The sequence below is a fragment of the Pseudophryne corroboree genome, chromosome 2 (assembly GCF_028390025.1).
Source record: "Pseudophryne corroboree isolate aPseCor3 chromosome 2, aPseCor3.hap2, whole genome shotgun sequence".
NCBI classification, from domain to species: Eukaryota; Metazoa; Chordata; class Amphibia; order Anura; family Myobatrachidae; genus Pseudophryne; species Pseudophryne corroboree.
Genome location: NC_086445.1, coordinates 281169484 through 281196544, shown reverse-complemented (window position 1 = coordinate 281196544; position 27061 = coordinate 281169484). Strand labels below are relative to the sequence as shown.

The 27061-nt window shown below is 44.2% G+C and overlaps 1 protein-coding gene across 1 annotated transcript in view; it reads left to right on the top strand.

The window, feature by feature from the left end:
- The window catches only part of TNFSF11 (TNF superfamily member 11), a 46662-nt gene extending 19925 nt beyond the window's left edge, over positions 1–26737 (top strand). Inside the window, exons 2-5 of the mRNA XM_063952861.1 lie at positions 18035–18193; positions 18854–18899; positions 18976–19062; positions 25774–26737. Of these exons, the coding sequence (XP_063808931.1) occupies positions 18035–18193; positions 18854–18899; positions 18976–19062; positions 25774–26201 (720 nt within the window). The 3' untranslated portion in view covers positions 26202–26737. The remainder of the gene's footprint in view (positions 1–18034; positions 18194–18853; positions 18900–18975; positions 19063–25773) is intronic.
- The last annotated feature ends 324 nt before the right edge of the window (positions 26738–27061 follow it).

Below are 27061 nucleotides of genomic sequence, written 5' to 3'. Positions count from 1 at the left end.
AATTGTGATTATATGCTAATATGGGCAGAAGCTAACCTGTGCAAGAGGACGCCCACTGCAATAGCATCATTTGCGTACGGCGCCGCATGACTGCAGAAACATTGCTAATATCGTTGCGCATCAGGTCGTCACACAGAGCCTGAATGCCTCTGAAGATGCGCAGGTTGAGCTGCTTTCCTGGAACGCACTGGCTTCTCCAGTAGCAAGTGTGATTGCAGCTGCTAATATATGCACACTCAGAAAACGCTGTCTGAATGGCCATGACACGCCTGCATTCGCATGACCATGCCGCGTTACCACCCCCAAATGCTGACTTTCTGTCACTCTTTTTGCAACTAAAATCTTGCCGTGACCACACTAATATGCATGCACAGTACGAAAACATTGATCGATATGTGTACAATTGCCACTTTGCATCCACACCTGAATGTCCCACATACTCCTTTCCTATACTTTTTAACTAGCACCTTTGAGCCAGTTAGCTCTTTTATTTGCTCTTCACTGCACACTGCAAACAACAAAATCCAATGCTCAGTATTACACTGGTCTGCAACTAATTTCTTTTCTCAATTTATTTAGATACTCCTGTCTGGCTGAAACCATTTACCTGTTGTTGTTGTTTCTAAATATCATCTATGCATTATTCATATCATCTTTTTGTAAATTTGGCTCTAATACTAGCCAGTGCCTCAGTGCATCAGTGACGTGCGGTGAGGTCAGTGACAGATGAGGCACTGACTAATTGTGACCGCCCCCCCCCCCCCCACCAAACCCCCCCAAACAATTTAAACCCCCCTCCCAACACACAGGGGTCCTCTTATTTAAGCTAAACCAGCACCAGGCTGATCCAGCCTGGGGGAGATACTGCCATAGCAGGGGAGACACTCAGTATGGGGTCACCCTGCCATAACATTAAATACCCACCAAACCAGTCAGCCCAGGGATGGAATTCCTCAGAAAGTGGGGACCCCCAAAATTAAAATAGAATCACCCCCTCCTGAGCAACAGCCAGCAGTGCTATGGCCCACACCTCTGGTGGCGGTGGGTGTGGGGTTCATGGTAGGACAATATTGTTCTTTACAGACGGCCTACAGGTCCCAGCAAGCCTGCCCCAGCATGCTGGCACTTGGAGAACCACAAGTGCCAGCATCCCCGGACACTAATGGCCCGCTGGCACCCGTAGTCCACCTGTAAAGAAAATATTGCACTAAAAACTCAACACCTAATGGTTTAATAGTTTACTTTATTATACTGCATCTTCACCCGGGGACAACGGCCTTTAAGCTCTTTTTCATGGCCGCCGCCTCCCCAGGGCTTCCAGGGTCTTCTATCTTCGGGAACTCTTGCCTGTTGAGGGAGCAGGGCGATGACACGACAAGCCGTGATTGGCTCGCATCAGCCAATTTGAAACTAAAAAATTACGCTGAGGCGCCATTTATGAAATGGGTATCCAGCTATCTGCTGCCGCCCTCTGCAGAATAGCTGGCAGGGACTGGATCCTCTCAGATCCAGGTATGCCGCAAGCCACACTTTCTCCGCTGGCTACCGCCGCCACGAATGCCCACAACCCCCGCCGTGTCACACCACCGTATGTGCCCGCTGTATCTGTAGGACTGACGGGCGTGCTTTCATGTGGGCTGAATGCATGCCCCTGTCATTGAGGCACATACTGTATGCTGGTGCTGCTTTTCCGTTATTTTTCAATGAGCATTTACAGCCCATGGCTTGGCCCTGCACCCCTGCCCACCCCCTGCTTCCCAAACGTTACTATTGTCAGCGGGGGGCACCTCTCCTGCTGCCTCCCATCCCCATATGCAGGCATATACACAGGGGGAAGTTATTAGAATAATTCAAAGAAGATATTTATCACAGAATCTGTTTTACAAATATTTTCTTTGTATTATTTTAATTATCATGACAGGGAAGGCACTGCCTCCCGTGCCTCCCTGACTGCACGTCCCTGCACTGCACCACTCTGGTTTGCAGTATAAAGGGAAAAAGGCAATCCTACATAAGGATGGGTGCTACTTTTTGCATATTGATCCAGACAGATTGCAGAGGTTCTTGTTGCGATGTATCATCTAGTCACAGAAATGTTGGCCATGGATCAGGATGTTGTGAAAATGAGAAAATATGTTGTTTTGTGTGGACTGTATATAGGGGATGTAATTGGGTAGGATACCTTTATAGAGGTTGGTGTTTCTGGAGTTTGATAAGGTAGTCTGAAGAGGTGAGTTTTTAGGGAACGCTTGAAGGTTAGGGAGAGCATTCCACAGAGTGGGTGCAGCCTGAAAAAAGTCTTTAAACTGTGAATGTTAGCAGGTAAGCGTGTGGAAAAGAGATGCAGATCTTGCGCAGAGGTCAATCTGGGACTTATTTTGAGATAAGTGAAGAGATGTATGTTGGTGTACTTTGCTTAATAGCCTTATGTGTAAGTAAAAGTATTTTATACAGTTACCTATAGGATACAGGTACACAATAGAACCACTGACAGAGCAGATCCGTAGATGATGAATGTCTAGTGAGGAATATTGGCCTCACAGTTACATTCAGAATGGATAGTGGTGAGTGCTATGTTTTAGAAAAGACCAGTAAGGAGACTACTGCAATATTCAGTGCAGGAGATGATGGGGGTAATTCAGACCTGATCGCTCGCTAGCGTTTTTTGCAGTGCTGTGCTCCGGTCAGAACTGCGCATGCGTATGCACCGCTATGTGCAGGTGCATTGCACGGGTACAAAGCGGATCGCCGCTCAATGAAGGGTTTGTGTGAATAATCCATTCGCATGGGCGATCGCAAGGTGATTGACAGGAAGAAGGCATTTGTGGGTGTCAACTGACCGTTTTCTGGGAGTGTTTGGAAAAACGCAGACGTTCCCAAGCGTTTGCAAGGCGGTTGTCTAATATCAATTCTGGTCCCGGACAGGCTGAAGTGATCGCAGCGGCTGATTAAGTCCTGGGCTGCTCTGAAACTGCACATGATCTTTTTGTACAGTTCGGCTGCACATGCGATCGCACACTTGCACAGCTAAAATACACTCCCCGGTGGTTGGCGACTATGCGAACACAGGACTGCAAAAAACAGCTAGCGAGCGATCAGGTCTGAATTACCCCCAGTGTTGCTATGGATAAGAGGTTTTTGTTTTTTTGAAGTTTTGTGTAAGATATGGTCTTATCCTTGGTAGGTTTTATAGATGTATGTAACATGATTTGGAACAGATTGAATATGGGGAACAAAGGACCGTTCAGAGTCCTGTGGGTTAGGGTTCATTGTCGAGTTATCAAGAGCGATAGAGATATCAGGTAAGTAAGATATCCGGTTGCTGTCTTTTAAATTATGTGTGCTTTGCTCACTCACAATTTATACATTGATTTTATGTCATTTTTGCCTGTTTCCCAAAATACCACCGATTAGAAACACTTAAGCTGAGTATACACCTAGACAATCGCTGGCCCAATCACCCGATATCGGGTGTTTGGACCGACACTTGTATAGCTGTGTATGCAGGACCGCTGCAGGAGTGTTAGCCGATAAACTGCTTACAACTCTGGCTACAGTCTAGATTATCAGGTTGCATCTTATGTGCTGTTTAATATTTTAGATGCCGACCTTCTGATTCCATACAAGAATATACACACTGAGCTATTTCTAGCACTGTGTGTACGGAGCTTACAGGGGGTCAAGCTGGGTGCACAGTACTCTGCTTATTGTGAGCGTTTACTCAATCAGTCGAGTCAGCGCAAAAGTGTGGACCCAACATTTCATAGATCTCCTCTTTGCTAGTTAATTAACAATTGTTATAGATCTATTGGTAACTACTGGTTGCCCTTTACACATCTAAAGGTGTGTACACACGGTGAGATAAATCTGAAAGATTTTGACTATATAGTCAAAATCTTATGAAAAGTTAGTGCATATCTCAAGGTATTAGGCAGCTTGCGATACAAATTCGATCCCGATGCACGCTCCCGTGGGGTCGGTATCGTAAGGCTAGATAGACTGTGCAGGCAAGTCAATCTTGACTATCTAGTGTACTATCTAGTACAAAGTATAGTCAAAATTGGCACTTAGTTGTTCAAGTTTCAATAGAAACATAAAGGAGTGCTGATGGTGTATAGATAAAAAATGTATTTCTAATGTTTAATAAAGTTTAACACAATAAAAACCGTTAAGCCAATAATAACCAGATAAAATGTAACCACAATACTTCTGATTGTATATAACTGTACATAAATTCAGCTATGATCACTCATATTTAAACGTGGTACTGCCGTCCATTATTATCAGGGCCAGTTCAGGGGCTTTTTGCGCCCCGGGCGGCAATAGGGGGCGTGGCTTCATACAGGGGGCGTGGTCAGTTATGCCCCCTGTACTGTAGTAGCGCCGCTGAAAGGATGTGCGGTGCGCGATGATGTCATCGCGCACAGCAAAGGTCCTCTCCACGAAGGAAAACAAGACGCTAAGCGTCTAGTTCCCTTCGTGGAGAGGACCTTTGCTGTGCGGTGCGCGATGACGTCAACGCGCACCGCACATCATTACAGTAAAGGTCCTCTCCACGAAGGGAAACTAGACGCATAGCGTCTAGTTTCCCTTCACAGCGGGCAGCAAGGCAGCGGCAGCGGGGGGCACAGCAGCAGCGGATCTTATCATGGTGCGGCGCCCTCCGGATGGCATCGGCGCCCTCCGGAAGGCGGCGCCCCGGGCAAAAGTCCTGCTTGCCCGTGGCAAGATCCGCTACTGATTATTATACAGTATAAAGTGCAAATGTCCTCCAGAAAATGTGTATATAAGCACTGGTAAGAGAGAGAGTCCCAACTTTTGTGTAGAAATAGCTTGTGCTAGTTCCAAATTCCTCATATAAGAGGTACTGTTCTCACCTGTTTGTTAATTGCGTCCGCTGATTCCCGTCACTGGCTTGTTACAGCAGATGCTGAGAGCGGCTGAAGAAATCCTTCCTAGCTGTAACAGGAGGAGATGCCGCACATTCACAGCATTCAGGTTGCAGACGGGGCTTTCCTCTGCCGTTTGTTTGTGGCAGAGAAACGCGGCACACGGCAGTGTTACAATGTAGCGCCTATGCGCTCCATTGTAACCAATGGTGGGAACTTTCTGCTCAGCGGTGAGGTCACTTTCGGTCAACCGCAGGGCAGAAAGTTCCCACCATTGGTTACAATGGAGCGCATAGGCGCTACATTGTAACACTGCCGTGTGCCGCCTGTCAGACAGTACAGGAGCACACAGCCGATCAGGAGGGTGCTACAACGTAGCGCTCCCTGATTGGCTGAAGAAACCCACTTAGACATCAGTCAGAGTGGGTTTCTGGCATTCGGGGAAAGGGGGCCCATGTGCAAACATAAGTCCCCTTTCAGTGCGTGGCTCGGCTCTCCGTTTTTTTATTTTATTCAAGTACGTGGATTACAAATGGATGCTACGAGGAGCCTGGGACCCTGGATCTGGTAAGTAGAATTTATTCAACAGGTACCCCATGGATTCTACTGGAGAAGAGGACAGACCCTCGTGTGAACATAAGGTAAGTATGTATGTATGTTTGTGTGGATGCATGTAATAAAACTTTACTTTCAAGGTGTGTGTGTATTGTCTTTTTTTGGGTATTTTTTTAGTAGTAATACTACAGGTACCAGCGGGCCCGTTTTTCCGCCGCATGCTGGTACTTGTGGTTCTCCAAGTACCAGCATGCGGGGGAGGCTTGCTGGGCCTTGTAGTACTGCTACTAAAAACAATATCTTTTCATTTTCACAAAAGGCTATCAGCCCCCCATCCGCAGCCAATTGGATGGGGGGGACAGCCTCGGGCTTCACCCCTGGCCCTTGGGTGGCTGGGGGGGGGGGACCCCTTGATTGAAGGGGTCCCCACTCCCCCAGGGTACCCCGGCCAGGGGTGACTAGTTGGATTTTTGATGCCACGGCCGCAGGGCACTATATAAAAGTGACCCCCGGCTGTGGCATTATCTGTCCAGCTAGTGGAGCCCGGTGCTGGTTTTAGAAATACGGGGGACCCCTACTCTTTTTGTCCTCCGTATTTTTGGAACCAGGACCAGGCGCAGAGCCCGATGCTGGTTGCTTAAATATGGGGGAACCCCTGTCATTTTTCCCCCCATATTTCTGCATCCAGGGTCGGCTCAAAGAGCCCGAGGCTGGTTATGCTTAGGAGGGGGGACCCCACGCATTTTTTTTCTCCGTTTTACAGTGTTTATTTAAAAAAAAAAAAAAAAATGAACCCCAGCACGGATCACACAGATCCGGCCGAGATTCATTGTGGTAAAGTCGGCAGTGTTTTGCTAATCACTGCCGTAAAGAACGGGAAAAAAACACGAATGACATCGACATCGGAACAAATGAAAAATCCGAATACGACAGCTTAGTAAATTAGGCGTAATAAATTCAAAAAGTTGCAGTTTTACACTTTCGATGTCATTCGTGATTGAACTTTGACCTTTTTCCGAAAATTACGAATGTTAGTAAATATACCCCATTGTATCCATATTTACTCTGCATTTGAGTGTTACTATTGTTCTGTGATTGTTACACTACTGCAAGAGTGGGTGTGCCTATTGGTTCAGATAATGGATTGCCATCCTCTATTTCCCATGCAAGCACACTGGAAAAGTTGTGTAGATTCTCTGCCATGAGTAGCAATTACTCTACTTGCATAATTTTTCCTGAATTTTGTGTCTAAGTTGCATACAAATTCGCTTGAGGCTCATTCAGGTGTGATTGTATGTGCTATCACTGCTGCTTTAGCGGGTTATTCAGGTTTGTTAGCCAACCAAAAAAGCACACTAATGGGCAAAACCATGTTGCACTGCTGGTGGGGTAGATGTAACATGTGCAGAGAGAAGAAAAGGGTGCGACTAAAATGACAGTAACTTACATAATTTTAGCCTCGCCTCCTTCACATGGACCGCAATTTTTACAATTTTCTCCCTATCCTGCCCACTTCACCAGGGAGCGGGCGGTATTAGGGAGGAGTATACACTGTTCTGGGGATGTGGGGGACTACCTGTAAATCTGGAGTCTTCTGGGAGAGTAGGTAAGTATGTAATGTAGGTGTGGCTTGGGTTAAGATAGAACACAGCTTGGCATGGTGTTTGCACTGCAGGTCAGGAATAGTTCTTATTTGCAAACTTTGCTTTTGATACAACTAATGATTTTTAGTTTAACAGCTGAGAAACTACTACAATTATCGTTGTGAACAGCTATTCCACATATGGCTCTTCTAGCCATGTGCCATCTAAATGGCACTTTACATGACCAGAAAATGCAAGCTGCAGTGCTATACCAGCAGTGACGTTAAAGAAGAAAATGTGATCAGATCTCACAGGATATTATGTTGTGTGGAAGGAAGCTTTTGCAGGCAAACCCAGGTTCCCATGGCGGCTTCTGAGTTTTGCATCTTTTGGCTCGTTTCCTATGAGTTCAAGAACAGGAAGTGGTAGAGAAATGTTTAAAGACTATAAAATGATGGTTCTATTGCCTGAAATTATAAACTGCTTCTCCTGGAATACTTGGCCTCTGCTTTACAGTGACCTTGTGTATAGTGTAATAAACTAATTTATGTATGAGGTAGTCCTTAACCACAATATACACACAGGCAGGCACATCATCCTTAATGCAACTTCAGAGCTCTGTTATCAGCTATGGATGGATTAGGGCAGGCATGGCCAACCTATAGCTCTCCAGTTGTTGCAAAACTACACATCCCAGCATGCCTTGCCACAGTTTTACCATTCCCTCATCGCAAAACTAAGACGGGGCATGCTGGGACTTTTAATTTCACAACAGCTGGAGAGCCACAGGTTGGCTAGGCCTGGATTAGGGGGTTATATAATTACCCGTGACAGTGCAGCAAGCGCGAAAAACAGGTGTTTTTCATGTTTTTCTTTTAAATCACCTTATCCAATTAGGTTCTGTGAAAAATACCTATTTCTCTTACGTCCTAGTGGATGCTGGGGACTCCGTAAGGACAATGGGGACAGACGGGCTCCGCAGGAGACATGGGCACTAAAAAAGAACTTTAGGTATGGGTGTCCACTGGCTCCTCCCTCTATGCCCCTCCTCCAGACCTCAGTTGATTACTGTGCCCAGAGGAGACTGGGTGCATTACAGGGAGCTCTCCTGAGTTTCCTGAAAAGAAAGTATTTTGTTAGGTTTTATATTTTCAGGGAGCCTGCTGGCAACAGACTCCCTGCATCGAGGGACTGAGGGGAGAGAAACAGACCTACTTTAATGTTAGGCTTTGTTTCTTAGGCTACTGGACACCATTAGCTCCAGAGGGAACGAAACGCAGGTCTCACCCTCGCCGTTCGTCCCAGAGCCGCGCCGCCGTCCTCCTCGCAGAGCCGGAAGATAGAAGCCGGGTGAGTATGTGAAGAAAGAAGACTTCAGAGGCGGAAGAAGACTTCAGAACTTCATAGAGGTAACGCACAGTGGTAACGCTGTGCGCCATTGCTCCCACACAGCACACACAGGGCAGTCACTGTAAGGGTGCAGGGCGCAGGGGGGGGGGGGGGGGGGGCGCCCTAGGCAGCAATAAGGACCTCCAAATCTGGCTAAAATAGTGATATACAGGCTGGGCACTGTATATATGAGACCCCCGCCAGTTTTTTGAAATTTTCAGCGGGACCAAAGCCCGCCGCTGAGTGGGCGGGGCTTGTTCCTCAGCACTCACCAGCGCCATTTTCTCCACAGCACACCGCTGAGAGGAAGCTCCCTGGACTCTCCCCTGCTTACCATGGTGAAAGAGGGTTTTTAAGAAGGGGGGGGCACATAATTGGCGCAAAAATAGATAACAGCGCTATCTGGGTAAACATATTGTGTTTTTTTTCCCTGGGTCATTAGCGCTGGGTGTGTGCTGGCATACTCTCTCTCTATCTCTCCAAGGGGCCTTAAGGGGGAACTGTCTTCAGTTAAGAGGATTGTGTGGTGTGTCGGTACGCGTGTGTCGGTATGTCTGAGGTAGAAGGCTCTCCTAGGGAGGAGGTGGAGCAAATGACTGTGGTGTCTCCGTCGGCAACACCGACACCTGACTGGTTGGATATGTGGAATGTTTTAAGTGCTAATGTGAATTTATTGCACAAAAGGTTGGACAAAGCTGAGTCCAAGGGATGTACAGGGTGTCAAGCCCTGCCTGCCCCTATGTCACAGGGACCTTCGGGGTCTCAAAAGCGCCCACTATCCCAAATAGTAGACACGGATACCGACACGGATTCTGACTCCAGTGTCGACTACGATGATGCAAAGTTACAGCCAAAATTGGCTAAAAGTATTCAATATATGATTATTGCAATAAAAGATGTTTTGCATATCACAGAGGAACCCCCTGTCCCTGACACGAGGGTTCACATGTATAAGGAAAAGAAACCTGAGGTAACCTTTCCCCCGTCTCATGAGCTGAACGAGTTATTTGTAAAGGCTTGGGAATCTCCAGACAAAAAACTGCAGATTCCCAAAAGGATTCCTTTGGCGCATCCTTTCCCGAATAAGGACAGGATACGGTGGGAATCCGCCCCAAGGGTGGACAAAGCATTGACACGCTTGTCCAAAAAGGTAGCGCTGCCATCCCAAGATACGGCTACCCTCAGGGATCCTGCTGATCGCAAGCAGGAGGCTACCTTGAAGTCCATTTACACACATTCTGGTACCTTACTCAGACCGGCGATAGCGTCGGCTTGGGTTTGTAGCGCTGTAATAGCGTGGACAGATACCTTATCAGGGGAAATTGATACCCTGGATAAGGATACCATGTTATTGAACCTGGGTCATATTAAAGATGCTGTCTTATATATGAGAGATGCTCAAAGAGATATTGGCCTACTGGGTTCTAGAGTCAACGCTATGGCGATTTCTGCTAGACGAGTCCTATGGACCCGGCAATGGACAGGTGATGCCGACTCAAAGAGGCATATGGAGGTTTTACCTTACAGGGGTGAGGAATTGTTTGGGGAAGGTCTCTCGGACCTGGTTTCCACAGCTACGGCAGGTAAATCAAATTTTTTGCCTTATATTCCCTCACAGCCTAAGAAAGCGCCACATTATCAGATGCAGTCCTTTCGGTCAAATAGGAACAAGAGAGTACGAGGATCGTCCTTTCTTGCCAGAGGTAAGGGCAGAGGGAAAAAGCTGCCTACCACAGCTAGTTCCCAGGAGCAGAAGTCCTCCCGGGCCTCTACTAAATCCACCTCATGACGCTGGGGCTCCGCTGAGGGAGTCCGCCCCATTGGGAGCACGTCTTCGACTTTTCAGCCACATCTGGGTTCACTCACAGGTGGATCCCTGGGCAATAGAAATTGTTTTCCAGGGGTACAAGCTGGAATTTGAAGAGGTGCCTCCTCGCCGGTTTTTCAAATCTGCCCTGCCAGCTTCTCCCCAGAAAGGGAGATAGTTTTAAATGCGATTCACAAATTGTGTCTTCAACAGGTGGTGGTCAAAGTTCCCCTGCTTCAACAAGGGAAGGGGTATTACTCAACCCTGTTTGTAGTCCCGAAACCGGACGGTTCGGTCAGACCCATTCTAAATTTAAAATCCTTGAACCTATACTTGAAAAGGTTCAAGTTCAAGATGGAATCGCTCAGAGCGATCATCGCCAGCCTAGAAGGGGGGGATTTTATGGTATCTCTGGACATAAAGGATGCATACCTTCATGTTCCCATTTATCCACCTCATCAGGCGTACCTGAGATTTGCGGTACAGGAGTGTCATTACCAATTTCAGACGTTGCCGTTTGGGCTTTCCACGGCACCGAGGATTTTCACCAAGGTGATGGCGGAGATGATGGTGCTCCTGCGCAAGCAGGGTGTCACAATTATCCCGTACTTGGACGATCTCCTCATATAAGCGAGATCACGAGAGCAGTTGTTAACCAGCGTGTCACTTTCAATGAAGGTGTTGCAGCAACACGGCTGGATTCTCAATATCCCGAAGTCACAGTTGGTTCCTACGACTTGTTTGACCTTCTTAGGCATGGTTCTGGATACCGACCAGAAAAGGGTTTATCTTCCGTTAGAAAAGGCCCAGGAACTCATGACTCTGGTCAGGGACCTATTGAAGCCAAAACAGGTGTCAGTGCATCACTGCACTCCAGTCCTGGGAAAGATGATGGCGTCTTACGAGGCCATTCCCTTCGGCAGGTTCCATGCGAGTACTTTCCAATGGGACCTACTGGACAAGTGGTCTGGGTCACATCTGAAGATTCATCAGTTGATCACCCTGTCCCCCAGGGCCAGGGTATCTCTCCTGTGGTGGCTGTAGAGTGCTCACCTTCTAGATGGTCGCAGGTTCGGCATTCAGGATTGGATTCTGGTAACCACGGATGCGAGCCTCCGAGGTTGGGGAGCAGTCACACAGGGAAGAAACTTCAAGGTCTTTGGTCAAGCCAGGAGACTTGTCTTCACATCAACGTCCTGGAGCTGAGGGCCATATACAACGCCCTTCATCAAGCGGAGACTTTGCTTCGCAATCTACCGGTTCTGATTCAGTCAGACAACATCACCGCAGTGGCTCATGTAAACCGCCAAGGCGGCACAAGGAGCAGAGTGGCAATGACGGAAGCCACCAGGATTCTTCGCTGGGTGGAAAATCAGGTGCAAGCACTGTCAGCTGTGTTCATTCCGGGAGTGGACAACTGGGAAGCAGACTTCCTCAGCAGACACGATCTACATCCAGGAGAGTGGGGACTTCATCAGGAAGTCTTCGCACAGATTGCAAGTCGGTGGGGACTGCCCCAAATAGACATGATGGTGTCCCGCCTCAACAAAAAACTACAGAGGTATTGCGCCAGGTCAAGAGACCCTCAGGCGGTGGCAGTGGACGCCCTGGTGACACCGTGGGTGTTCCAGTCGGTCTATGTGTTTCCTCCTCTTCATCTCATACCCAAGGTGTTGAGTATCATAAGAAAAAGAGGAGTACAGACAATTCTCATTGTTCCAGACTGGCCGCGAAGGGCCTGGTATCCGGATCTGCAGGAAATGCTCACAGAAGATCCGTGGCCCCTTCCGCTAAGACAGGACCTGTTGCAACAGGGGCCCTGTCTGTTCCATGACTTACCGCGGCTGCGTTTGATGGCATGGCGGTTGTTCGCCGGATCCTAGCGGAACAGGGTATTCCGGATGAGGTCATCCCTACTCTGATAAAGGCTAGGAAGGACGTGACAGCTAAACTTTATCACCGTATATGGCGGAAGTATGTTTCTTGGTGTGAGGCCAGGAAGGCTCCTACGGAAGAATTCCATCTGGGCCGTTTCCTTCACTTCCTACAAACTGGAGTGAATTTGGGCCTAAAATTAGGCTCCATTAAGGTTCAGATTTCGGCTCTATCCATTTTCTTTCAGAAGGAATTAGCTTCTCTCCCAGAAGTACAGACTTTTGTGAAGGGAGTGCTGCATATTCAGCCTCCTTTTGTACCTCCGATGGCGCCTTGGGACCTTAACGTGGTGTTGAGTTTCCTTAAGTCACACTGGTTTGAACCACTTAAAACGGTGGAATGAAAGTATCTCACTTGGAAAGTGGTTATGTTGTTGGCCTTGGCTTCGGCTAGGCGAGTGTCGGAGTTGGCGGCTTTGTCTCACAAAGCCCCTATCTGGTTTTCCATGTGGATAGAGCAGAATTGCGGACTCGTCCTCAATTCTTGCCCAAAGTGGTCTTATCTTTTCATATGAACCAACCTATTGTGGTGCCTGTGGCTATGCGAGACTTGGAGGATTCCGAGTCCCTTGATGTAGTCAGGGCTTTGAAACTTTACGTGGCCAGAACGGCTCGTGTAAGAAAAACAGAGGCACTGTTTGTCCTGTATGCAGCCAACAAGGTTGGCGCTCCTGCTTCTTAGCAGACTAATGCTCGCTGGATCTGTAACACAATTCAGCAGGCTCATTCTACAGCTGGATTGCCGTTACCAAAATCGGTTAAGGCCCATTCCACTAGGAAGGTGGGCTCTTCTTGGGCGGCTGCCCGAGGCGTCTCGGCATTACAATTGTGCCGAGCAGCTACCTGGTCGGGTTCAAACACCTTTGCAAAGTTTTACAAGTTTGATACCCTGGCTGAGGAGGACCTCATGTTAGCTCAATCGGTGCTGCAGAGTCATCCGCACTCTCCCTCCCGTTTGGGAGCTTTGGTATAATCCCCATGGTCCTTACGGAGTCCCCAGCATCCTCTAGGACGTAAGAGAAAATAAGATTTTAAACCTACCGGTAAATCTTTTTCTCCTAGTCCGTAGAGGATGCTGGGCGCCTGTCCCAGTGCGGACTGCTTCTGCAAGACTTGTATATAGTTATTGCTTACATAAGGGTTATGTTACAGTTTGTTCAGTCTCGGACTGAGGCTGTGTTGTTTCATACTGTTAACTGGTTCGTATTACCCGAGTTATACGGTGTTAATGGTGTGGGCTGGTATGAATCTTACCCTTGGATTAACAAAAATCCTTTCCTCGTACTGTCCGTCTCCTCTGGGCACAGTTTCTCTAACTGAGGTCTGGAGGAGGGGCATAGAGGGAGGAGCCAGTGCACACCCATACCTAAAGTTCTTTTTTAGTGCCCATGTCTCCTGCGGAGCCCGTCTATCCCCATGGTCCTTACGGAGTCCCCAGTATCCTCTACAGACTAGGAGAAAAAAATTTACCGGTAGGTTTAAAATCGTATTTTTTCGCTTAAAAATAAATAGGTCCACAGCTTTTCACAGGACCTATGTATTTTCGCGGCACTTATTGCGGGTCTAAGGGACACTTATTGATGTTTTGCGTGCCAGAGGCATAATTCTCGATAAGTGCTGTCATCAGGGATAAGTTACGGTTTATCGATGCTAATTGGATGGCCTCTGGGAAACCAATTAGCCACAGTAAATTACCACGGCTAATTGGATACCGCCTTTAGGGGGAGATGTACTAAGCAGTGAAAAGAGTGGAGAAGTAAGCCAGTGGAGAAGGTGCCCATGGCAACAATTCAGCTGCTTTGTATAATTTTATAGTATGCAAATTATAAATGTTACTTCAATGCTGATTGGTTGCCGTGGACAAGTTCTCCACTGGCTTGCTTCTCCACTCTTTTCAATGCTTAGTACATCTCCCCATTAGGGATCTATTCATGAAGCAGTGCAAAGTATGGAGAAGTGAGCCAGCGGAGAAGTTGCCCATGGCAACCAATCAGTGTTGAGGTAACATTTCTAAAATGCATTCTATGTTATGCCGGCGGTCGGGATCCCGGTGCCTAGCATACTGGCACCGGGATTCCGACCATCGGCATGCCGGCAGCGGGGCGAGCGCAAATGAACCCCTTGTAGGCTCGTTGGTGCGCGTATTTATTCTCCTTCCAGGGGGGGTTGTGGACCCCCAAGAGGGAGAATAGTTGTCAATATGCCGGGTATCGGGATTCCGGTGCCGGTATACTGAGCGCCGGGATCCCAACAGCCGGCATACTGAATACCACCCTTAATTTTCAAACTATTTCAAACTATTTTATTCAAGAGAGTACTCTGACACAGAGAAATGTCCATCTTAACTGAAAAACCCTATGGTGATATCTTATGATTATTTACTGTTTTCTTAATATGAGGGTATGTGATATTTAGTCAAAAACTGAGTTGACCTAGTGATGTGCAATAATTTGTGTGTTAATTCTCGTAGTAAAACATGTAGCCAATACAAAAATTTTAAGTTGATAACTTACAGATAATTATTAAAACATTTTTTCATAAAATATTTTCAATTAAAAAAAAAAAAAATCACCATCATTGTTTACATACACCATTGACAAGGAATGTGTTACCACTAAACTGCAGCTGGAAATTTACACTCTTGTGTTGCCCTAACACGAGGGGGCCCATTCAATTGCTGGTCTTTCCGGCCACCACTAGATGGCACCCAACATAGCAATTCAATGTTGCTCCATTTCGGTGCGCATGCGGGCGGATGGTGGTGGTGGTGGGGGGGGGGGGGGGGGAGACACATTTCAGCTCACGGCCTCCTGTTGTGCTTGCTGAAACGTGCGTAAACTCCGTGGTACTTTAGTAAAAATGGAACACGATTACGGAGCATTTAAACACCATATGATAATGGCCTGGTCAACATTCAGTACAACTTGATACAGCTTCCAGCTCGTTGTAACAGAATATTCATGCATACACAATGCAAAACCAGTATAGGTAATCCTAAGTGCAAACAGCTAAAATGAGTTCACCACAAAAAAAAAAAACATACAGTAAATCTCAGGCACTACAGTAGCACTGAATGCCAGCCTCAACATATAAACATAACATGGTGTGTTGGTGTGTCAATGTTTCAGACAACGAAGGGCCCTTTGTAAAGACCACGGTCTCCAAATAAATAAATCTTTTGCACTTTGTTTATTTGGACTTCATGGTCTTGACAAAGGGCCCCTGCATAGTCCAAAACATTGACACACCAACACACCATGTTATTATATAGCCATGAGTGAATAAAACTCAATATTGCCTGGTGAGTGCTCTCTAATAGCCATTGTTTATGTTTTATGGAAAACATGACATCCTGTGTGATACTCCGCTTCTTGGTAATTATATCTGGCAGTGGTATGAGTGTTATTACCGTTTCACTAGGCCAGGCTTGGTGGATCTGCATATGCACGACCTGGCTTACAACTAGTATCCCTGATTACAACTAGTATCCTTGATACAACTAGTATCCCTGACTTGGCCTGGTCTTGGTTTAAAATTCCATTTGAAAAAAAAAAAAGTTAAACTATAGGAATTTTATAGATTTTACCTTCATTATTTTCATATATTCTGGTTTGACAAAAATGCTTTATTAAAATGTAAAAAAACAAACAAACATTTTTTCAGTGAATATTTACTACTACTGTCATTGTGATAAAAGATTGTGATGGTACATGTTCAGCTATCAGTGTTGTTAATAAGGCTGCTTTTGCAGAAAAAAGACAGTGAATAGCACAGCAGTTACCTTTGTTAGGTTGAGAGAAGCCCTATCTCCATGAAAAAGATGTGTCAGCATGATATAATGATGACGGTTATTTAAAGTTATCTTGATTTTATTAACCACCTACTGACATAAGGATGAATTTGGTGCTTTGTACTGTAAATCTGACACTGAACGTTTAATACTGTAACTGCAAAAAAATTCAAATAAGGGTCATATCTGATCACTCAACAGACAGCAGTGGCTAAAGGCAAGCCCTGGTAATTATAACTGCAGTTTCAAAGAGGGATTCTGGAATGAAGAGACCGGACCTCAAGTAATCTATATTGTAAACAAATACATTTTGTCTATCTAATCTATCCTCTCACAGCTAGGGAACTGGCACACTAAATGCATGCCCAGTGGAAATGTGGCATCATTCTGGGTACAGTAAACGTGATTTTTTTTTTATTTTTTATTAACTTTCTTTAACTTACAATATATATAACATAGAAAGTGCAACGGAAAATGCGCTATGTAAAGGTGCACACACACGGTGAGATATTGTCTTTGCCCGATTTTGACTATGCGATTTCCCTTGAACTTCCCCAGAGCCCAGAAGCACAGATATTGTCTATACACACGGTGTGATTTTGGCTATGTGCGATTTTGACTATGGCATACTTTGTACTAGATAGTCAAGATTGACCTGCCTGCACAGTCTATTTTTTCTTGCGATACAGACTCCGCACATCGGTATCGCAAGCTGTGTACACATGGTGCGATATCATACCTCCCAACTTCTAAACTTGCTAAGTAGGAACATCTATGCGTGTCCAAAATTAGGGGCGTGGATTAGCAGAAGGGGCATGGTCTTGCTGGTAGTGGGCGTGACCTCGCAGCAAGAGCCGCGGTCGCAGGCCAGCCACACCACCCATTTCCGTCAGTATGGGGGCATGAACAGTGCTCACTGAGCTGCTGGCCATGCCCCCTGTCCTTCTCTGTCGGGGAATAGACGTGTGCGCATGCATCTATTTACCGCTGCTCTGTTCAGAGTAGCGAGTGACAGGGGGGGATCTCCCATCTCCCCCCCCCCCCCTTCCCCTCCGCAGTCCACTGCGACCCGTGGGTGGGACAGACCGTGAAAAACAGGACTGTCCCAACAAAACCGGGACAGTTGGGAGGTATGCGATATACACTAACTTTCCTTGCAATTTTGACTATATAGTCAAAATCACAAAGTTATATTGCACCGTATGTATGCACCTTTAGACTCTGTTAATAAATAAATATATAAAGAAAGAAAAGTATGTAGCACATCCCTTATACTGAATCCGGACATTATTGTTATTGTATGAAAATATTTGCTACAAAATTAAAATACTAATTCAGTTCTGAGCACTCTAAATAGAGTCCTAAGAGGAGGGCATATGAAGAAACGTGTTTTGTAGGTGGGGTCCTGGATAGAGTTGGAACAGCAAAGTTAGTAGGTGGGGCAAGGTCAGTTTGTTATGATACAAAAATATTTTTGGGAGAAAATAAAAAGGCATGACATACTACACTTGCCATACCATTGTCCAGCTTTTATTTGATCTAACAAAAGGGGGCGATTCAATTGTTTATGCGCACCCTATCTTCAGTCTAAAGTGACGGGAGATCACCTTGGCGGCGCTATTCAATTGTTCTTCTTTTAAAGCGATCATTGCGCTCTTAAGTGTCAGTTTAAGCCGCGTAAATGGCTAAACCTAGCCAAAGTGCAGGGTGTGATGTAAAAAGTCCTGTTTGAGCGCCCAAACGGGTAACTTTTCTCGCACATTTTTGCTCGCCAGCATAGTGAGCAGAAATGCCGGCATCGGCAGCTATTCGCGTCTGAATGAAGCAGCAATTGAATTGCTCCATCATGACACCCGCCAGTGCAAACATTTGAGTACTCCCTAATATCTGAATTGGGTAGGTGTCAGTGTGTAATGAATCTATCTTATTTTGTTATGAAACATGTTAATTTGGTACTGTACCATGTACAGTTCATTGGCATTCAGGATAGTGGGTTTAAGGTGGTCCTACCAGAGCTAATTCTGGTGTAATAATTACAAGATTTTCACATTAACACTACAGTATTTTATTTTTTATTTTTCGAAAAGGTGAATCCAAGCTGGATGAGTGAGGGAGAGATGCAGTGCTGGAGAGCCATTCTGAAGATGAGAGAGACACCGCGCAGCAAGGATGCGTCTTCAGATGATGAAGGGAAGTTAAATCTATCTGATGAAATGAAGCTGGCGTTTAATGCAGCAGTACAGAAGGTATCTTCACTTAACTGAGTTCATGATGTTTTTAAGCAAATGTTAAAAGCTCTTTTGAAGAAGCCACTTCCTGTGTGAAAGCTTTTACAATCTGTTTCCTTCATATTTATTTCACATACTATTTTTGCTCCATACTCCGCCATAATGAGAACCATTAAAAATGTTTCCTATTGAAATAAGTTACTACAATTAAATGCTCAGACAAAAAGGCAAACCTAGATATAACTGTTCTAAATATAGGTATCATTGATCTGTATAGTGACTGTGCACAAGGACAGTAGAATAAAAATGGAGCAGAGTCTATGGTTGCAGCATGTAATGTTTTTTATCTCTGTGGTCCATTATACATTTTAGTCTGTTTTGGTCAGTCTGTGCATAGACCGCTGTACATTAGGGCTTAATGCTCCACAGTACTTTTAGCAAGTGTATGTTCCTCCTGCATTCCATCCAACTAACAGATACTAGTTTGACTTTAAACACTGACAGGGTTATGACCAGTCTCTTATTATCTTCTGCCATATTGCGGTAAGCATAGAAGCAACAAAAAGCTTGCTGTATGATCTTCACTGGCATATCATTTGATATATATGACATTTTTGTTGAGATTCTTCAGTTTGAGTGTTGTTTGTTTGCTTGACATTATATTCTTTAACCTTTTAGGAAGTACAAGGGTCAATTTCAGAAAAACAGCCCCATACAGGAAATAGTAAGTTGAATTATAATTATTTATAACCATTTAATTTATTATGTATGAATTTTTCATTATTTAATTTTATTTACAGCTGTAATGGAAGGATCAGTTTTGCCAAGTAACAACAATCATCAGACATGGCCAATTACGCATCTTACATTAGGCAATAATACCGCAGGTGAGTGGATTTATTTATAGGCAAAATTTAATATTCTTTGTTTTGTTTTTTTATCCTCAAATTCCTGGGATTAGTACTGTAGGTCAAAAAAGTCCAGTAAGCAGAAGTTGGAACAAATATTAAGGTGGCTGCACAATTAAGTGCAATCGTGAAGGGGCTTTAATGGAGTGGGATTTTTCTATTGATTTCTTTTTTTGAGGTACAACCTGACAGATTTATTCAAGAGAAATCACAGAAAGTAAGATTTTTAAACACTGCTCGTCACAAATTTACATCCCATTTTTTAATGTTCTGAATACAAATCTCACAAACTGAATTTCCACAATCTCCCCTAAAATAGCGACAGCAAAAGAGTTATTCAGTTAGCCCCGAAGTGAGCCTGCTAGCAGCACTTATTGGGTATTTTTTGTACGTGTCTGAATAGACAAGAAAAAAAAAATCTCCTATGACTAGGGGGTTAGCGGGTGCTGTGACCCTGCTAACACATGAATCCAGGAGCTTTTGACAAACTCTGTGTATTAATGCATGTTAACAAGTTAAGTTGACGGGCGTTAACAAGGGGCTTGGGTGAAAAAGGGCTGCAATTGTATAGTCCCAGGTGTTAAAGCCCGAGGCTACCATACTTTTTCACCTGCGGTAATTTACAGCGGGAAATTTAATTCCTCTCTAAATATCTCTGCACATTTTACACCTGTCCCACCAGCAGTGCAACATGGTTTTGTCCAGGTGTACAGTTACAGTACTTGCTCTTTTTTGCTTCACTCCCACCTCAGAATCAGGCCAAAAAGCCTAACATACTACTTTATGAATTGTCCCCTTTGAAATAACTAATTAACTCCTTTGGGATGTTCTTGTCCACACACCATTAACAACTGATTTGTTTTGAGAGATCTTTATAGACGGATACAGGGCCGGATTAAGGCTTGTGGGGTTCCCAGGGCAACTAACTTGTGGGAGGCCCTACCAATTAAATTGACAATATAATATACTGGTGATGTTAATGAAAAGTATGTGTAATTACTCCCAGCACCACAAATGTGTTTAATACGCTGTAGTGTCCCTAGTTCAATTCCTTTCCAGAAAAAAATAAAAGTTTATATGTTCCACATTGCATCTATGCTGATGCTGTAGCCATACTGTATGTAGGCCCCTCCCGTGTGTGGAGGTCCTTGGGTAATATCCAAGATGCCCTGTTGTTCCAGCACTGGTTGGACCTCCTATCACTGTGATTCAGATTGTTTTCCTGCACTGTTGACCCTAAGACATACTTGCCTGTTGTCCTGGAATGACAGGGAAACTCAGTTTTCTCCCAGACTTCCGAGAGCATAGACTAGCCTCCCAGATCCTGCCTACTTTCACACTAATGTAATTAGCAGTGAATCCCGTCATTTGCTTCATCCACTGGTCAATGGGACTAGGTCATGCCCCCTTCACCTTCCGCATCTCCCACCCAAGTGTGTTGTAAAAGTGAAGTTGTAATTAATGGACTTATGGTTGCTAAAAATGAAAGCTGCTAGGCAAGATTTGTGTAGCAAGGACATGGGTGTACTAGTAGAGATTCCATTCGTAGGCTCAAAAATCTGTACCAGATTGTGATTTTTTTTTTAAAGATATATTTCAACAGCATTTTTAGAGGAGGCATTCTGATTAGTTATAGGGAAAATTAAGATATTTCCAAAAGGGTGGATGTATCCAAAAGGGCAATGAGTGTAAGGACTATAGGGAAGGTGAAATGTTTTACTTTATAAGAGAATTGTCAGGAATTAAAATCTAGGTTCCAATAAATATAGATGTTCTTTTTTGAGAAGAGTACATGTATTGTATGTTGTAAAAGTGGTACTGCATTATGGCGATTCTCTGTGATGCACGGGACAGCTACACAAATTCAAATGGCTTACATCTCCGAAATACCAAGATTTTAGTGGGTCTTAAGTTATAGGGTAAGGCATTTCTACTAAGCAATTAAGTTTTCATATAAAAACTGTTTTTTTACAGACCAGTAAAAAAAAAAAAAAAAATTAAAAGCGTGTGATGCACTCACTTTCTGGAGAATCGCCCATTATGGGCCCTCATTCCGAGTTGTTTGCTCGCTAGCTACTTTTAGCAGAAATGCAAACACAAAGCCGCCGCCCTCGGAGTGTATCTTAGCATAGCAGAAATGCTAACGAAAGATTAGCAATTGCTAACAAAAGCAATTTCCTTGCAGTTTCTGAGTAGCTCCAGACCTACTCCTATATTGCGATCACCTCAGTCCGTTTAGTTCCTGGTTTGACGTCACAAACACGCCCAGCGTCTGACCAGCCACTCCTCCGTTTCTCCAGCCACTCCTGCGTTTTTACCTGGTACGCCTGCGTTTTTTAGCACACTCCCTGAAAACGGGCAGTTTCTGCCCAGAAACACCCACTTCCTGTCAATCAGCAGAGCGATTGAAAAGCTTAATTCGCCTGTGAGTAAAATAGCATAGTTTTGTGTAAATTTGCTTAGCGCGTGCGCCCTGCTGTGCATACGCATGCGCAGAACTGCCGGATTTTAGCCTATTAGCAATTCTGCTAAAATTAGCAGCGCGCGAACAACTCTGAATGAGGGCCATTATTTTTACCTAATTAAGTATTCTTTATATACGGTTAACATTTTAGTGAATAAGACCTAGTGGTATATTTACTAAAGTGGTTTTTTTTAGAAGTGGAGATGTTGGCCGTAGCAACCAATCAGATTCTACTTATTTATCTAGCACCTTCTAGAAGATAATAGCTAGAATCTGATTGGTTGCTAATGGTAACATCTCCACTTTTAAAAACCCGCACTACAGATACAGATGTTCGCCATCATCCTGTCCAAATAATGTTGACTCCGAAAAGTCATGAAAACAAACCAAAGCAACCAATATTTATGTAGCCATATATTTGCATTCTGGACAGCTGCCTGGGCTAGCCATTCAACGAAGTAGTAAAAACAAAAGACTTTTCCAAAAATCACTGTACAATACAGATGTATTTCCATGAACGCTCCCCTCAATTTATTTTCAATGGCTTTTCCAAAAATTTGGCATTTATGTCACTTGAGCAATCATGTTTGACCACCCAGACATAAGGTCTGTGAGTTCACATAGTAATACTTGACCAGAACTTGGCTAAAATTATTACATGATAACCAAACCATACGATGTCTTGCCAAAAAATTCTGGGATATTTTTATTTTCTTCTTTAAATATATGATTTTTTTTCTAGATTCCAGTCTCCTGTCCTAAATAAATATTGACTGGTCACCCACTTGCCTAATCACTGAGCAGAAGTATACTTTGACATAGTTTCCTTAGTTACTTAAAAGTCCTGTAATGTTTGTATTTTTACAAATAGAAATGTTATCCAATAGTGGTGCACATAGATACCACAATAATAAATTAAAAGGACCATCTTTATTTTTAATTTTTTAATTTTTAATTTTCTAGAATGGAATGTTCACTGTAATAATGATTAAAAGGGAAAATGTAGTGATCTAAAAAAAAAAATTAAAACCATATAAGAAAAGCAGCGTTTGATGCACAATTTTTACACAGATTTATGTAGAAAGACTTTATAGTCCAAGATAGGAATTGGTGTGATGCAGGGGTGTATCTACCCATTGGCCAGGTTGGCACTTGGCAAGGGTGCCACCCGCGGCCAAAGGATAGAAGAGCAGTACTGTCAGACTGTACCTGGTGAGAGTCTGTTACTGCTGGAGCGGCGCTGGTGTCCAGCAGCACAGCACTTGTAATCAGACTCAAATTAAACTACAGCTCCCAGCAGCCCTTGTTGCTGTAGTTTATTTTGAGTCTGATCACAAGTGTGGAGCTGCCGGACACTAGTCTGATCACTAGTGCAGTGCGGTGCTGATGGGCACGCCGGCAGTAACAGACTCTCACCAGGTACACAGCAATTGTTATATAGTACAGTGCTATAGATCTATTTGTTGAAGATAATAAAAAAGTGCCAGTGTTTGGGAGAAGGGACTGTAGTACCTGGAAAACTACATGATTTTCATGCATGTTAGATGTAAGTAAATAGTAAGTAAGTGAAAACTTTAACTTGTTGAGTGTAATAAAGAAAATACATATCTTACCTATTTCAAGGCCATGTTCAAGGAAATGTATATCAGTTAATTGTATAATTGATCATTTTATCTTGGAAGTGATGGCACCCGGATGTTTCTTCGAACAGGAAACAAGTTCTACCATCCAACTAATGGTGTTTGGTTAATGGCTGGGTCCATTTGAGGCTCATCTCACAGCATCTCATTAGCATTTCATTCGGAATGCAGTCAAGATGCCGGCGTTTGGCATCCCGGCAGTCAGAAAGCTGACGCCAGCAACCCCAAAATGCTCGGAATGCTGATGCTGGCAAGGCATCCCAACATAGATAGCGATGCAGAATGCCAAAATCCGGATCGAGTTGGTGCCAAAGTCTCCACTGGCAAGCCGAGTGGGAGGGTTAGGGTTAGGCTGCGAGGGTGGGAGGGTTAGGGTCAGTCTGCAGGGAGGGAGATTAGGGAGGGTGGGTTAGGGTTAGGCATCACTGAAGAGGCTGGGGGGGGGGGGGGGCGGGTTAGTGTCAGGCTTTGGGAAGGGTGGGTTAGGGTTAGGGGGGAGGGATGGTGTAACGTGAATATGAGACACTACTGTGCGGTGTAATGTGAATAAGGGACACTATTGTGGCATAATTTGATTCGGAAGTACTATTGTGTCCACGCCCTTCCCCCACAAGACCATGCCCCGTTTCCAATACTCACACCTTATTTCAAATGTGTGTAGGGGGGTGGGGGGGCAGGGCGCCAGCCCCTTACTTTGCCAGGAGCGCTTGGACCCCTAGATACACCCCTGGTGTGATGAATGCGTATGTTGGGACGAGGAAAAAAAGTCCCCTCAAAGTACTACCCCCTATTGCTCTTGTAATAATCCCTTTAATATAAAATATTAATTCTCCTAAATACTGCTAATTGCTTATCTATATTTTTTCCACTTAAAATAACACATTGGGCCGGATTCAAATATTAAATCTCTGTGGGTAGCGAGCTGAAATGTGGCCAAACGGGTCTTTTCACGCTTGCGCCCATTACTTTAGTCAGGTTTAGGTGCTTAGCGCGCCTAAGCCCGAGTGTAATGGGCGCGATAAGTGGGGGCATTTGAATTTCATCCCTCGATCTCCCGAGAACGGGGGTGTGATAACATTTGAATTCCCCCCAATATTTTTGTCTTTATTACCTTTTTCAGATTTGCACATTTTAGTGACACTGGCATATGCAGGCCAATAATGTGTTTTATATAAAGTGATACTGGACAGAAATATACAGATTTATTTCTGCATGCTATTCAAAGTGCAAATTGATGCCTGATTTGCTGGATTTCCAGCCTCTCTGAGGACATGTAATAAGGTCGCTATATGGGGGTTAATAAGGCATTGTTGTCACCCACTAATATAGGAATTCTCTCCTATATGTCCAGTAGACCCCAGGTTTATCCCTAACATTTCCTGTCTAACATCCCTTGCACACTAGAAGCAAAATCCTGGGTTATTGCACGTGCACCCCTTTTCCACCAAAATGCCGGGTCAGACTCTGTTCACACCACAGGCTTTTCCCCGGCATATTGGTGGGTAGACACATTTCAGACTACACTCGTGTACAGTCTTTCTGATCTGTCTGTGCTTAGAGATGACATCATCTCCAAGCGCCAGTGATCTGGCTCTCTCTATACTTTTAGCACGATCCAGGTCTGTTGACCAGTGTGAAAGCAAACCTCCTGGGACTAAGTCCCTGGTCCCCAGCCCTGCTCCTGACCAGGGTAACGGAGCTTAGACCCGGGAATATGCTGGCTTGCTCAATCCAGCAAATTTGAGAAACAATGGATTCAGTATTACTATTTAGCTGTTACATTAAGATATAAATAAAATGCTTTACATGTGCTATATTGCAGAACATTTGTATCCTCATACGCTTTGTTTTATTATTGCATACTTATGACTGTTCAGTATCAGCCCCTCCACTTGCCCCTTCCACTTGGTGCACAGTGTTGTGCTGCCAAACTTCCCACCAAACCCTGCTAATGCAGTTACCTATGTTCAATTTAAAGAAGCACCCTTCTCAACTAATGCATTCACCCCTCCACCCAGAAATCTGCCTTTGTCGTGTCACTGTGCATTTTCAGAGAAAAAGGTGCTCGGCTCTGGCCGAGTCACACGGGTCTCTCTCCCTGTGTGCAACGACTCATTACATACGGCTAGATGAGGAAGGACACATTTGTATTATCAAGGCTAAAGACACATTAGCAATATTTTCAGACAAAAAGCTGGGGCTTTGACCCTGCTTTTTCACGTTTATTAAACACGGGTGAACCCTGGTGACGACCAGGCTTGAGGCCTTGGCAGTTTGCAACCTGGTAGACCTTTTCACACAGAGACAGGTCCTGGGTACTGCAATATTCTGGGTTTTTCAATAAGTATGAAAGGGTTATCAGTTTAATCTATTGTAAATTGTAATTGTATAGAACCAGAAAAAACCTATACAGAGCCCTCTGTGGGACCTATTGTACTAGTTTTTAATGATGCATCATTTAGAGCAGTAACATCTTAGCCTATTTGTGTCATGTGGCATTACCAAGTGCATAACAGAACGTCTCCATGAAATTAGATTACTGGGGCTATTGATATAATGATTTTCCTGATTCTATTTTTATTTAAGATGGACCATCCATCGTGCACCTGAAGTCTTGGAATAACAAGCTAGGTTGGGCAAATGAACAAAACATGAGCTACAACAATGGAACATTGAAAGTCTTACAAGATGGATTTTATTTTGTCTATGCCAACATTTGCTTTAGACACCACAGAGCAGCACGGAAACTTTCCCAAGATGCATTGCAGCTCATGCTTTATGTCTGTAAAACAAATAAAAGTGGAAGACCTCCTGAAACCTTAATGAAGGGAGGAAGCACTGCAATCTGGTCAAATAATTCAGTGTACAACTTTTATTCTGTCTACCAAGGAGGTGTGTTCAAACTGAGCATCGGAGAGGAAATATTTATCAAAGCTTCAAATGCAGCCCTACTGGACCCTGCTCAAGAAGCAACCTACTTTGGGGCATTCAAGATTCTTCCTATACACCTATAATATTGTATAGTCCTTATTCTGCTTTCTTACTAGATACAAAAAATACAAACATAAGCTTTCCCCAAACTTTAGGGCTACAGTGTTTTGAGGTTTAACCCTAATCTAAAAAGTCCAGGAAACCTTTATCTCAAGTGTACTGTAACATATGAGTACTGGGCATTTACGTAGGGAATAATTTTTATTTTAATAGGACAGTACATATTATACAGTGCCTAATTTATATACAGTAGCAACAAAAAGGAACAACGCACCAAAGTGGGTTTTTTACAGACATTTTGAGAACTTCCTTTAAAGTGTGTTTCGAAGGACCGGATTCTGAGTATTCCTCCTCAGTATACTGACATTCAATGTATTCATGCTGGCATGAGACTTTTTTTTTATTATTTTTCTTTACTAGGTGTGCATATGAAACCTGTAACCAGGCAAGATTTTTTGTTTTATTGCTGAGTTCAGAAAGTAAATTATGCATTTGTTAATTTTCAGTTGCCTTCTATATACTGTATGTGCTATCCATTCTCACTAATGCCCTTATTTATCAATGAGTGATAAATTTCACTGTAAGTGATAAATTGTACCAGCCAATCAGCTCCTAACTTCCATGTCGCAGGCTGGGTTTGAAAAATGGCACTTAGGAGCTGGTTGGCTGGTGCAATTTATCACTCACAGTGAAATTTATCACTCATTGATAAATAAGGGCATTAATGTGAACCACCTATTCTCCTGGAATGTCTAGGAGACGCACACATTTTGGGAGAGTAAATCCAAGAGAATTGAGCAGTCCATGTCGCAATTTATGGTGTCATGTCCCAATTTATGGTGTCATGTCCCAATTTATGGTGTCATGTCCCATGCACATTCAT